General features: G+C 39.5%; 1 protein-coding gene across 1 annotated transcript; it reads right to left on the reverse strand.

Moving 5' to 3' along the window:
* Positions 1-1,096: 1,096 nt before the first annotated feature.
* barhl1b (BarH-like homeobox 1b) lies at positions 1,097-8,725 on the reverse strand. Its single transcript, XM_015018952.1, has 3 exons — positions 7,416-8,725; positions 5,556-5,778; positions 1,097-2,403 (listed from the first exon to the last, which is right to left on the reverse strand). Exons 1-3 carry the CDS (start codon positions 7,867-7,869, stop codon positions 2,097-2,099), a joined length of 984 nt encoding a protein of 327 aa, XP_014874438.1. The 5' UTR covers positions 7,870-8,725; the 3' UTR covers positions 1,097-2,096.
* Between the last annotated feature and the right edge of the window lie 3,413 nt (positions 8,726-12,138).

Here is a 12,138-nt window from a genome sequence, read left to right on the forward strand (position 1 = left end):
GCTGGCTGCAGTGGGTTTGCTTTTGGAGGATTGTTTGTCGATCCTGATTGGTCCACGCTTTGGTCACTATTGATTTTATCGGACTTCCTTTGTAAAATAAGCCCATTATAAACATGTCTGCTGGTTCTCCGTTGTGTTCTTTGGAGCATTTTTATGTCCTGTTGGGAACTTCTTTTTACTGTAAGTAAGAAGCGTCATGCATGACCCAGACCGGCCAGAACCTGGCGCAGTTCGCTGCGCTTTTAATGCAATTTTCCGCCTGATAAAAGCGCAAGTTCTCCAGCCGTCAGTTTGATGTTTCACGGCCGGATCAGCCGCCGAGAGGAGGAGCGGGGCTCCCAGATAACAGGTGCCATGCGCGGCTGACAGCAGGGGGAGCTGGCTATCAAACCCATTATCGACTTTCAATTAAAACCTATTAAAGTCTTTTGTCTCGTCGTTAACATCCTGCTCGCCAAGCCTTGTCCGTCAGCCTGAACTCCTTTAACCCCTGACGTGCCGCGGAGGGATCGTGTGGGTGCGCTCAGGCTTGGACGGGGGTTTTGGGGAGGTGGGGCCGCCGCTGACCAGCTGTCCCGGCTCTGATCCCCGGTCTGCCGGCAGCTCCAGCCCGGTCACCAGCTGTTGGAGCCGCTTGGCACCGCAGCGCGCATCCAGCACCCTCTCAAGGAGGAACTACACGCGGATGGAAACAATCAATTTTCCAAAATGGGGATCATTTAAAGGCACTTAAACAATTGCGATGAATGGCATTAATATTTCATGCCGCTCCCTGCTTTGTTTATGGACAACGGCTCGGAGTCGCTGCTGTTTGTAGGCGGGCAGAGTGGACGCCATGTTCGAGAAAAGACACCAAATTGTTTAAAAATCACACAGATTTCCGTTGCTTGGTTCACATAAGTCCAGATTTTGCGCTTGGAAGAATTTAAACAAATGTTCATGTATCAACAATAAACATATTGTTACTAAATCCACGTGTTGCTTCCCCTCCATGTTCCCCACAAAACTCCAAAAGCGTTTCACGGTATTAAATGAAAGACATCTTTTTTTATTTCCACATTTATAAAAGTAATTCTCTTTTACATCAAATCCCCCCTTTTCTTTTTCTTTTTTTTTTAAATCAGTCCAACCTTTGCTGTGAACTTCACTAAAAAATAAAAATAAACTTCACCACTTTTTGGGAGGAAACGTCTTTTAAGAAATTAAAATGTAAAAAAAAAAGAAGAAAATAAAGAAAGAAGAGGGAACAAATCGAATAAAAACCAGGAAAAGTAATTATACCAAAATCACTCCACAAGGTTGATATCTGCAATATACATGTTCACCAATATAAAGGAGAGTCGGAACAGTACGGAGTTATTATCACAGCTTCATATGAAATAACAGAAATGATGCACAACGTCAACAAATCCACCTGAGCTCGGGGCCCAAGCCTGATTAATCGATTATCGATAAAAATACAAAAACGAGGCCTCACCGAGGTGATGCATTAAAATCTGTTGGGGGGCTAAAACCGCGTTTTAGATATAAATAATTTGACATATTTAAGTCAGTAAGAGCCAAGGTTTGTGGATCCAAACATCCAGTCCATCCGTATATTTATTATCGCACCAGTTCGGTTTAAACTGGACCGAGTAGCAAACAATCGAACAAAAAAAATGTCCTCTTATTTCTTATTTACACGTCAACGACTCGGATGAATGAAAAAACTAAAAAATATTGTTCATTTGGATGATACAACTACTTTTTATTCAGACATGAAAGTTTGATCATATTACCTGTAAATAATAATAATAATAATAATAATTGGCTGGAGGTCGAATACCGGAGCCCAAATACTGAAACTGGGTGTAAATAAATACTTAACTTGAAGGCTTTACTGCCTTCTGAAAAATAAATAAATTATAAATAAAGCTTCTGTCTCACAAAGACAAACAAAAACAACAACAAAAAGTCCGTTTAGAGTCTTTTCCGCTCCGTTCCGTCCAGTTTTGTCCCATAAAGGCCCGAACTGTTCATCGTTTTCTCTTTATTTTGTCCTGTTCGTTCAAAGCGGGTCCAGTTTGTTCTATAAAAACTCAGCAGGGGGGCCCGGCTCACCGCTGCTGCGCAGGCCGGGGAAGCACTCCGGACATGGGGGGTAGTGGAGGCGGCGGGGGCGGCGGCGGCTCTCCGCCCCCCTGCAGCCCGTGCAGGAGGATCCGCGGGACCAGCGGTCTCTGTAGGGCCGGCGGGGGCGCCGAGGGGCCCCTGTACAGGTACAAGGCCGCCCCGGGGTCCAGGTTGGACACCAGGCTCTGCGGGTAGAAATACGGGGACGGGAACATCCTCTGCAGGGCGGAGTAGTTCCCAGCTTCCGCCAGCAGCTCCAGCCCGACCGCAGTCTGCCGCTTCCACTTTGTCCTGGAGAGAAATAAAACAGGCTGTTTTTAGTCTTCCTGCAGCCGGCAGCGATTGTGTTTGACACGCCAAAATATCTCCCATCTGTTAACCTGGGATCCAATTAGAAGTAGGGAATGTTTTCCTCTTTTTTCCCAGCCTCTCTTACCCCCCGCTCTGTTTTTAAAATCACCCAAATCTCCAGCCTGCCACTTTGTGTTCACACCCAAACACGTCTTTCAGATTGCCAGCGTGCACTCCGCGCAGGTGAATAATTCATAATAAAGATAATTGAGTAGATATAGTAGTTTGTTTGAATTATTAATATGCACACATGCAACGATGCATTATTCATAAGCAACTCCGACTCAAATTGTGTTTTTTTATATTTATTTATGTCATTTAGCTGCATGAGAGTTAGAAATAAAATGAAAGATAAATAAATAATCAGACGCACTCAGGTTAATTCAGTCACAGACAGTGATGACCAGCATGGCTTCTGCCGTAAATGTGGAAAATAAATAAGAAATAATTTCCTGAGCATTCAAAATAAAAAAATTTACAGCAACAATTCACGGGGATGTTCTTTCTATAAATTATCTCTCCAAGCACAATTTCATTGGAAGGACGTTGGAAAAAAAAAAGACAAAGTGAGTGAAAATAGAGAAGTCTGTTGATTTCAAAATGTGGCTAGAAATTCATCAGGATGGATCAAATGGGCCATAATAAAGTCAAACATCCCAAATAAAAAATGTTTCTGACCGACCGAAAATACACATTATTATAAATCTATTGACAGTGGTGCAAAAAGTGGGTGCGACTCGTAGGGGCGCCAAACGATGGTGGACTAATTATTTTTAGTCGTCATTTTCTGTATTTGACAGCTGTTTGTGTATTGAAACCCCGCAGGGGGGGCCTGTAATGTGTCTGCACACCCCTCCGAAAGTACTTAGCTGCCTCCCTGTCCATGGACGTCAAAGTGGATATAGGCCCCATATGGGTGTTAGCTCAGGCTGGATGGGTTCTAAGTGATCCTGCACTCGCAATTGGCTTCTTGGAGGGACCCACTTGGCTTAACTAAAAGGTTGGGGACCCAATGTAGGATTATAGTGGGCCTCAAATGGGTATTAAGAAAATCTGTTCAAATTGGACAATACAACCAGGAACGGATGGGTCCCACAAATTGCCCAGAGATGGCCAACATCAAACTAATATAGGGAGTCAATATGGGGCGATTATGAAAACAAAGGCAATCACTGTTGGAGTTTTATTCTTCATCCAGTCCCTTATGGGTCCCATAAATAAACGTAAGACATTCATGAACATCAACGTTTCAGAGAGTTGGGTTAACTCATTTGGGAACTGATGACAAGCAGAAGTTTTTATGGTTTAGGATTGTCAGAGGTTGTCTTAAAGTCACACACAAAAAAACACAAAATTATTTTAAAAACTAAAAATAGATTAAATTAAATATACAAAATTAATTTCAGGGTTACGACAGTCGGCCATTTAACATGTAAATTGTTCTTCCTGGTTAAAATTTTAAAAAGACGTCATGTGGGTTCATATCAGCATTAACTTGCCCTGAAATCATGCTAGGCTTCTAATATGAGACCCATTGGGTTGACTAAATACAACACACATTAGCAAAACCAAATGGGTCCCCTCTCACCTGGGCATCACATCTAGGATCCACGTTTTGATCTAAATCAGAGCAGTGGTTAGCATGGAGCTACCCATGGAAGTCCAATATGTTCTGTAAATGTTGGTTGACTATTAATATCTGAATAAGAAAAGCTACAAAAAAGTTTTTTCTGGGACTTGGACGATTATTCCCGTTCGATCCCTGACCTTGTGACCTTCGCTGCATGTCTTCCCTTCTTCCCTCCACCCACTTCCTGTCTGACTAACGTCAACAAAAACCACAAAAACCTTAAAAAATGAATCCAGTCTTTGGTTTTGCTCAACTGGAAACTGGGCTATTGAATCACCAGTAGATCCAACCAACAGTTTCGTCAAAAACTGAAATAAGACATTAAATAATAAACATGGCGCTGAAGTTGGTTCTTCCTTAAGTCAATTATTCCCCAAACGCAAAAGAAAACATTGCCTCCATCAAAACAATGTGAAAATCGTTAACACCTACTTTTAATTTTTGATGCATTTTCTGGCCTAAATAAGTAAAATAATTGTTTCTGACCAGCAGTTTGTTATTAAGCTGTGAATAGATGGTTGATAAAAACTGAAAAAATACAAATATAATTGGTGCGATTGGTCTGTTTGGTCGGTTTTCCATGTTACTGACATTCAAAACTGAAAAAAGTGGAAAAAGTGTTTTCTTCTCTTTTTCCATATTAAAAAATATTAAAAGAGACAACTAAAAATAAAACAGTATAAAATTGCATTATGTATGTTGGATTCTGCTTTAATCCTCACAGCTGGACTGATTGGATGTCTGGGATGGATATTAAGAGAATATTTTCAAATTGTGGAAAACATCTGGGTTCTACGTTTTGACCCAAGTTGACTTTCATCAACCCATTTGGTTCTGGACCCAAGTTTCCAACTCACATCCTCCGAACATGGGCCCCATGCGTGGAGCAGTTAAACTAACTGTTTCCCTTCAGGTTAAATTGAAACTAAACACACAAGGTTATGTTTTAGGGAAAATTACAAACTTTTAGCACTTTCAGGCTTTTTGACACGTTTGTAGTTTATCGGTTCTCCATTACAGAACCGATATAAAACGGTTGAACATTGAAGAAACAATCAACTCTTTGCTCCTTTCATTAGAATTAAATAAAACAAACACATTTCCTTTCATGTTGATAGAAATTCATCTGAATGAGGCTTAAAATAAATAAATAAAGTCTAACCAAAGCATTGGTCTAGAGAAGATTCTTGGATGGAAAAGTCCAGCTTTGACACATTTTATCAGCTAAATAAGAGCTGACAGAATAAACAGAGAAAGTGTTTTGAGGTTTTCAAAGATTCATCTTAAAGTATAAAATAAATTAAATGCAGCTGTAATTATGTTTAAATGGATGGAGGGAAAACGTGACTCAGCCGTGGAAGTGAACTTTCTCCTCAGTGGGAAACCAGAGTCTCTCCTCCAACCCGTCCCAGCAAAACCAGCAGCGCAGCAGCAGAACCGGCGGCGGCGGCTCGGTTCTCACCTCCGGTTCTGGTACCAGGTCTTGACCTGCGTGTCGGTGAGGTTGAGGGAGGCCGCCAGCTCCATCCGGTCCTGGACGCTCAGGTACTTCTGGCGCTCAAAGCTGCGCTCCAGCTGCGCCAGCTGGTGGTCGGTGAAGGCCGTCCGGGCCTTCCGGGGCTTCTTCAGCCGGACCTGCGGGCTGTCCCTGCTGCTGGAGATCTCCCGGTCCCCCTCCTCTTTCACTGCCGATCAAAAACAAACAAGGAAGAATGTTGAGAGGAAGGAAACGGAGGTAAAAATGTGGAAATGTCTGTGCAGCTCATTTTTAAAGTTCTGAAACAAATAAAAATATATTTTAAATTGGATTTATCGAAAGAACATGTCACTGATTAATCTGACATTTTCTGATTTTCAAAGAGAATAAATTATGAAGTCTTCAAAATATTTTTTATTGACATTTTAAATATGCGCTGAAAAATAAAGGCGATTTAATGAACAATATTAGTTTAATTTGCGTATTTGGGTCCATAAAGTGTCTTAAAATGACAGTCGTTGAAAATTGATGGTATATCACTGATTTTATATTTTTTTTTTTTTTTTTTCTTTTTTTTTTTGCTTAAAACGCAATTCCAGCTTCAAATATCGCCCAAAATTTCACTTCTTTTTCTTGCAAATTACAAAAGCGCTTGTGTTTAGAGTAAAGAATATACCTTAAAGTTTTTCCAAAACGTGATTTTAAGCGCGCAAAGCGACTTTCCTCGCTGCGGGGCTGTTTGATTTTTGGCCTTAAATTGTTATGAGAAGCTCCTTCAATATTCATATTTCAGATCTGATGTTTTCCCCGTCAGCAGAGCCGCGTAGTCTTTGTTCTTTTCACGCGTGGAGTGCAAAGAAATCACATACATGAGTTCTTATAATCCATTCTGAAGGAGAGAAACGCGAACAGAGAGAGAGCTTGAATAGCGGAGGCATCACAGGAAGCAACGCGATAATAATCCCCCTAATTGAGCCACGAGGGGACGGGGCTGCAGCCTTCCACGCGCGTCCGCCGCAACTTCACAGGACGGGGAAGAAACCACGAGCCGCGCGCGCTCACACGTCTGATTAAAGCGCCGAAATTGGACAAATTGGATCAAATCCGCGAGACAATCCGGGCGGCCACATTAAAGTAAAGGTGCGCGTGGCTGCTTTTTATCAATCGGTCATTGAAATAAATCAATGAATCGATCAGGAGCTGGGGCGCACACGCGGGAAAAAAAAAAGAGAGAGTGTGAGTTTAAATTTTCAAACAAAAATGTGAAAAATGTTAATTATGATATGAAATATGGTTGAAATGAAATGAGTTGTTTTGCCTCAGCTGACAGGATTATAAACAGACACTGGATGTTTTCTGCCGCCGCTGCAACGCGAACAAACTTAATAAATAAATACCTGCAAATTAAATTAAAAATAATAAATGAACGGAATTAAAATTAAGTGATTAATATATAGTTTTTCAATTGATTAAATTGGAAATTTTGCAGTTTTTCAAACTGTTAAATTCAATTTAATTGATTTTTTTTCGCTTTATTGCAGTGTCTCGTTTTAATTTCACGTGGATTATTAAAATGGAATATTGAGTCTAGATGGAAAAATCTAAAATTTTAAAAAGAACTAATTCAGTTAATTGCCAAAAAATATATAACTGTGAATTAGAAAATGTGAATCACAAAAATAAACTATTAATGTATCTTTCCAGCCAGAGATGGAGCATGATTAACACAGCACATATCTGGATGACTTATAGAAAGTTATTTTTGTTGTTTGTTTTTTCTGTTTCCTAAATAAAAAGTTGGGGGGGAGGGGAGGAAATATTTGGGGAAACGGGAGAAGTTGCTACCTTTGTACTCGCTGTCCGATGAGGAGTTGCTGTGGATCTTTTCGATGAAATCGTCCGCTATCTTGGCGGCCAGCCGCCCGGCCTCCTGCGTCGGCTGGCCGTTGCTGGAGTAGGGCGCGCAGGCGGCCAGCGGCTTGCAGTCCGCCAGGATGTCCCTGATGAGGAAGGAGGAGGTGACGGTCCGCTGCTGCGCGCCTGCAGAGATCTGTGCGTGCTGCAGGTGCGGCGGCAGCCCCGCGCTGTGCACCTGCCTCTGGGCTGCCTCCTCCACGCACTCCCTGCGGGGCGACGGAGGCGACGAGCAGCCGCTCTCCACGTCCGATCTGGGGCTAAACTCCAGCGGCGAGCGGCACTCCCCCGGCAGCAGGCCGTCCGCCTTGGACAGCGGGCTCCCCGGCCGGTGGGACAGCAGCGAGTCGATGCCGAAACTGGACCCATTGGTGGACGCCTCCATTGTTCCGATGAGGCCTTTTTTTCCTTAATCTCTCTTTTAAATGACCATTTGGTTTCAGGTGCAAGTTTTACTCTAAGAAAGCTGGATTATGTTCGGACTTCTCCGCAAAACGCGCCGCTGTTGCTTATTTTCATCCGCTTTACTTCCAGTCCTCCTGCCGGATCGGTCGACGGAAATAGTTCCAGATAAAAATTCAAATGAAAACAGTTCGCTTATCCGATTTTCTTGTTGTCGGCGATCAATAGCGCAGCTGGTGCAGCAATCGATTCGGCTTGAGGAAGAGGAAATGTTCCCCAGTTTTCAGCACCATGGACAGGAACCGTCCTCCCGCTGGACTCTGTTCAGCGGCATTCCTGTGAGCAGCTAAAGCGGGTTTTAAAAACGGGTTTTAAAGAGCTGGAAGCGGAGCGACAGGAGGGTCCGGAGCCGCTGTGGAGAGAAAGAAAGAAGGACAGAGAGGAGGAAGAGGAAGCGGAAAAAAAGGAGAGATAAAGTAGGTTAAATAGTGACAACTGGGGAAGTAAAAGCGACTTGATGCGGCTGGGGTGGGAGGGAATCCCAAAAAATTGAACTTGAGGAAAAGTCAGGAGCGAGGTTTTAAGAGCGCCTCGTCCACGTGAGTCCCCTGTGACAAGCCTTGATTGGCTGAGGGGAGCCGGAGTGGACCTCCCCTCCTTCCTCCCTCCGTCCTCCGCTCCTCTCTGCTCATCCTCGCTTTGATAGGAGACAGTGGATTCATCAGGAGACTCAGATCCAACTGTTTACAGGCAATTTTCACACTGTTTGCTTTCATTACATCATTGATGAGGCTCATAATGGGGTTATTATGAGCAGCGGCTCGCTGGTTCCTGCTCGACTCTCTTCTTCTTTCTCCGGATCTCTTTCCTTCTTCATCATCATCATCATCATCATCATCATCATCATCTTCTTCTTCTTTGGTGTTTTACATTTTGACATTCACCATCTGCTGAGTTTTATTCTGTGTTGTTAATCAACTGAAAAGTCCACATTTTATTTATGTTGAATCCAGTTTGGTTAGTGCAGATTTATTATTATCATTTTAGTTAAGTAATTTAAACATTTTATCATATATATATATATATATATATATATATATATTTTTCTTTTCTTAAAATTTTGTAAAAGAAAAAAAAGTAAAACTTTAGAGTTGCATTTATTAATTAAAAATAAATGTTTACAGATAATAATAGTCACTAAAAACAAAAACATTTTGATTCGACTTTGAATTTATTTGTTTATTTATTTAAATATTTAATCATTTATTGCTGTTGTACTTGCTGAAATTTGAAGCTTTTAGAATAAAGAATTAATTAAAACAAACACTTTTAATTGTGGATTAAATCTTAAAATAATTACGTTTTTTATGTTTTATTAAAATAAACATGAAAAAACATGTTTTATTTGATATATTCATTTATTTCTATGCTATTTTATTTATATTTCAGTCATTTTTTCCCCACTTTAACTTGCTTCCAAAAGTAACTTTATTGTGTTTTTCCTTCTTTTGTTCTCGTATTTTAATCCAGTCAGTTTGATTTTATCGCCACATGTCCAGATATTTAACTTTTAGAGAAAGTTAAATATATTTAACTCCATTTTTAACTGAATGGTGATAGTTGGAAAAGAATTACTTTCTAATAGTCCTTGGAAATCGCGAACAAAAAGTCCAAGCAGCGGGATTCAAAAACTCCACTGCGCCATTTTTTTTTTTTTTTTTTTTGCACAATTGTTCCCCTTAACATGCGTTAAATGCCATTGTGCGCACTTTGCGCTCCATCCAACACAACAGTTTGCCCCGCGCCTTGGCCTCGACAGCCCCTAATAATCTAACGACCCCCTCCCATTATGACCGACACCCCCACCATCATCACCAACACAAACACACCTCCTCCTCCTCTTCCTCCTCCTCCTCTTCCTCCTCCTCCGCCCCATGTGACCACCAGATTGGAGGCGCGCGTCGGCCTCGCAGACACCGGCAGGTTAGTGAATCCGCTCCCCGCTCCCATGGGGTCCCATCACGGCTGCAAGCTGTCACATGCGAGGCGGGGACAACGCAGATATGAGGCTGCACACACCCACCCTGACGTGGCTGTTTCTTTCTCCTCTGCTGGGGCAGAAAAAAGGAGCAGTGGTTTGATGCTTCCTCTCACTGTTTTTTTTTGTCTTCCTCTTTTCATCCTCTCTGTCCTGCGTCCGCAAGCTCCAGTTAAAGTCCTGCTGAATTAATCATAAGGCGGTTCAACTGACTTCTTCTTCTTCTTCCTCCTCTTTGTGATCATCAAACTTCCTGGAGACGCTCCCTAATTGGATTTTATTTTAGTTTTAAACCTGCATCAGGCCGGCAGTGCAATACACAGATTTAATAAAATTAACTGGTTTTCTGTATCAGAAATAGTTTTAAACATATATAACAATTAAGATTTAAAAAAAATATATTTTTTAGTATTAGAAACCCTCAAACATATTTTTTGAGAGGCAAAATACATAAAAATATGTTTTAGAGGCTTTTTGGTTATTTCCAGTAAAGAAATATGAGACAACATCTGTGTTTTGATTTGAGAGTAAAAATATTCTCAAGGTTGTTAAAACACGGTTTAATCGTTTCATAATTCTGTTTTGTTGAGTTTTATCTTGAGATAAAATCTCAAGTAGCATCACTAGATGGTTTTTATTTAGTGTTTTTTATTTGAGATAACTGAAAGCAGCTTTATTGTCTTATAGCAGAACCACAGTCATGTTTTGTCTTTATTAAACTGTAACTTTGTCATTATCTTGAGAAAATAAGATTTCAAACATGTTTCTGGGCTAAAAAATTCAAATGATCTCATTTTGTTTCATAATAAAAGCATTTTCTTCATCTCACTATCTCGACATAAATATTACTTGAAGCTGATTTTGTCACGTAAACTGTTACATTATAACATAATGTGAGTTAGAAGTTAAAAATGAAGGTTCATTATGTTATTTCATTAGTTTAACAGGATCTGAAGCTAGCTCTATGTTTCATTATATTATAATTGACAAAATGATAAAAATCTGAAGGCTTTTGTTCATCATTATGTTGAGATAATGAATATTAAAGTTATTTTTAACTATATAATGTTGGGATACAGAAACCTGAAGCCTGTGCAGTGATATAAACCATTTGATATCTTACCACACTTTGTTACAAACATTTCAGTCATAACAACAGTTTATTATTTCAGTTCATTGTGTCAATGTTTTGATATCTAACACTTGATTTTGCTTATTTGCAACTCATTTCATTGTGAAAACGAATGTTATTATTTCATTATTTTGAGATAAAATGAAATTTTTTTAATAGCAGCATTTTGAGATAATGTCTGATAGGTTCTTCTTGTTTGATTTCAGTTCCATTATCTCTTCATTTTGTAATAAAATCTCATTATTTTGAGATTACAATAGTCAGTGCAGTAATGGTAATTAATATTTCGTCATAGTGTGATCTCATATTTAGCTTATTGTCTAATTTAGATTGATTTCAGTCACAATCTCATGTTTTGTGGTAACAATTAAACTCTTTAGTTTGCTTGAAATATAATCTTTAGTTCAATTTTTCCCCAAATTATTCATATATGTCATAATGTAGAGATAATATGAGTTTATTTGTTATGATTACAGTTTTGTTGTCTTGTTTTTATCTGATTATGTCGAGAAAATATTTTTCCTCTCGTTATCCCATCATTAAACACAATGAAAACAACAAATATTAATTATTTGTGTCTCTCTTGCGTCTAAGGAAACATTTTATTTACAATAATATTGGGATAATCAACCAATGTTCTTAAAAATTAACTGTAGGAAGTACAAATTTGGTTTATCTGTCATGCATGAATCAGATAATCCAATATAATATACTTTGCAAACACAAACATGTTTATGAACTTTATTTATTTTTTCCATATTTTTCCAGAAATAGAAAAAGATAAAAGCAAATTTCACACTTTTATTGATAAGTACATAAATATGATCTTATTTAAAATTTTGCTTTAGTTTGTAATTCTGGTTTTAAAACTCAAAACCAAGAAAAAAAATTCAGAAAATAAAAAAAATTAAACACCGTAATCAAAATAAAACCATTGTAATTTGTATATTTTTAGATCCTGTGTGAACAAAATGTGTTGTTTGAAAATCAATTTAAAATTATATGCTTGTGGAAAACTTTACAAATCCCCTGGATTGTGGATTTATTTGTAGTAGCAGCCAGGCAGCCAAACCTGTAGCAGT

This window comes from Poecilia latipinna, unplaced genomic scaffold (genome assembly GCF_001443285.1).
Source record: "Poecilia latipinna isolate Pla-1442-1.1 unplaced genomic scaffold, P_latipinna-1.0 Scaffold2346, whole genome shotgun sequence".
In the NCBI taxonomy this organism is placed as follows: domain Eukaryota; kingdom Metazoa; phylum Chordata; class Actinopteri; order Cyprinodontiformes; family Poeciliidae; genus Poecilia; species Poecilia latipinna.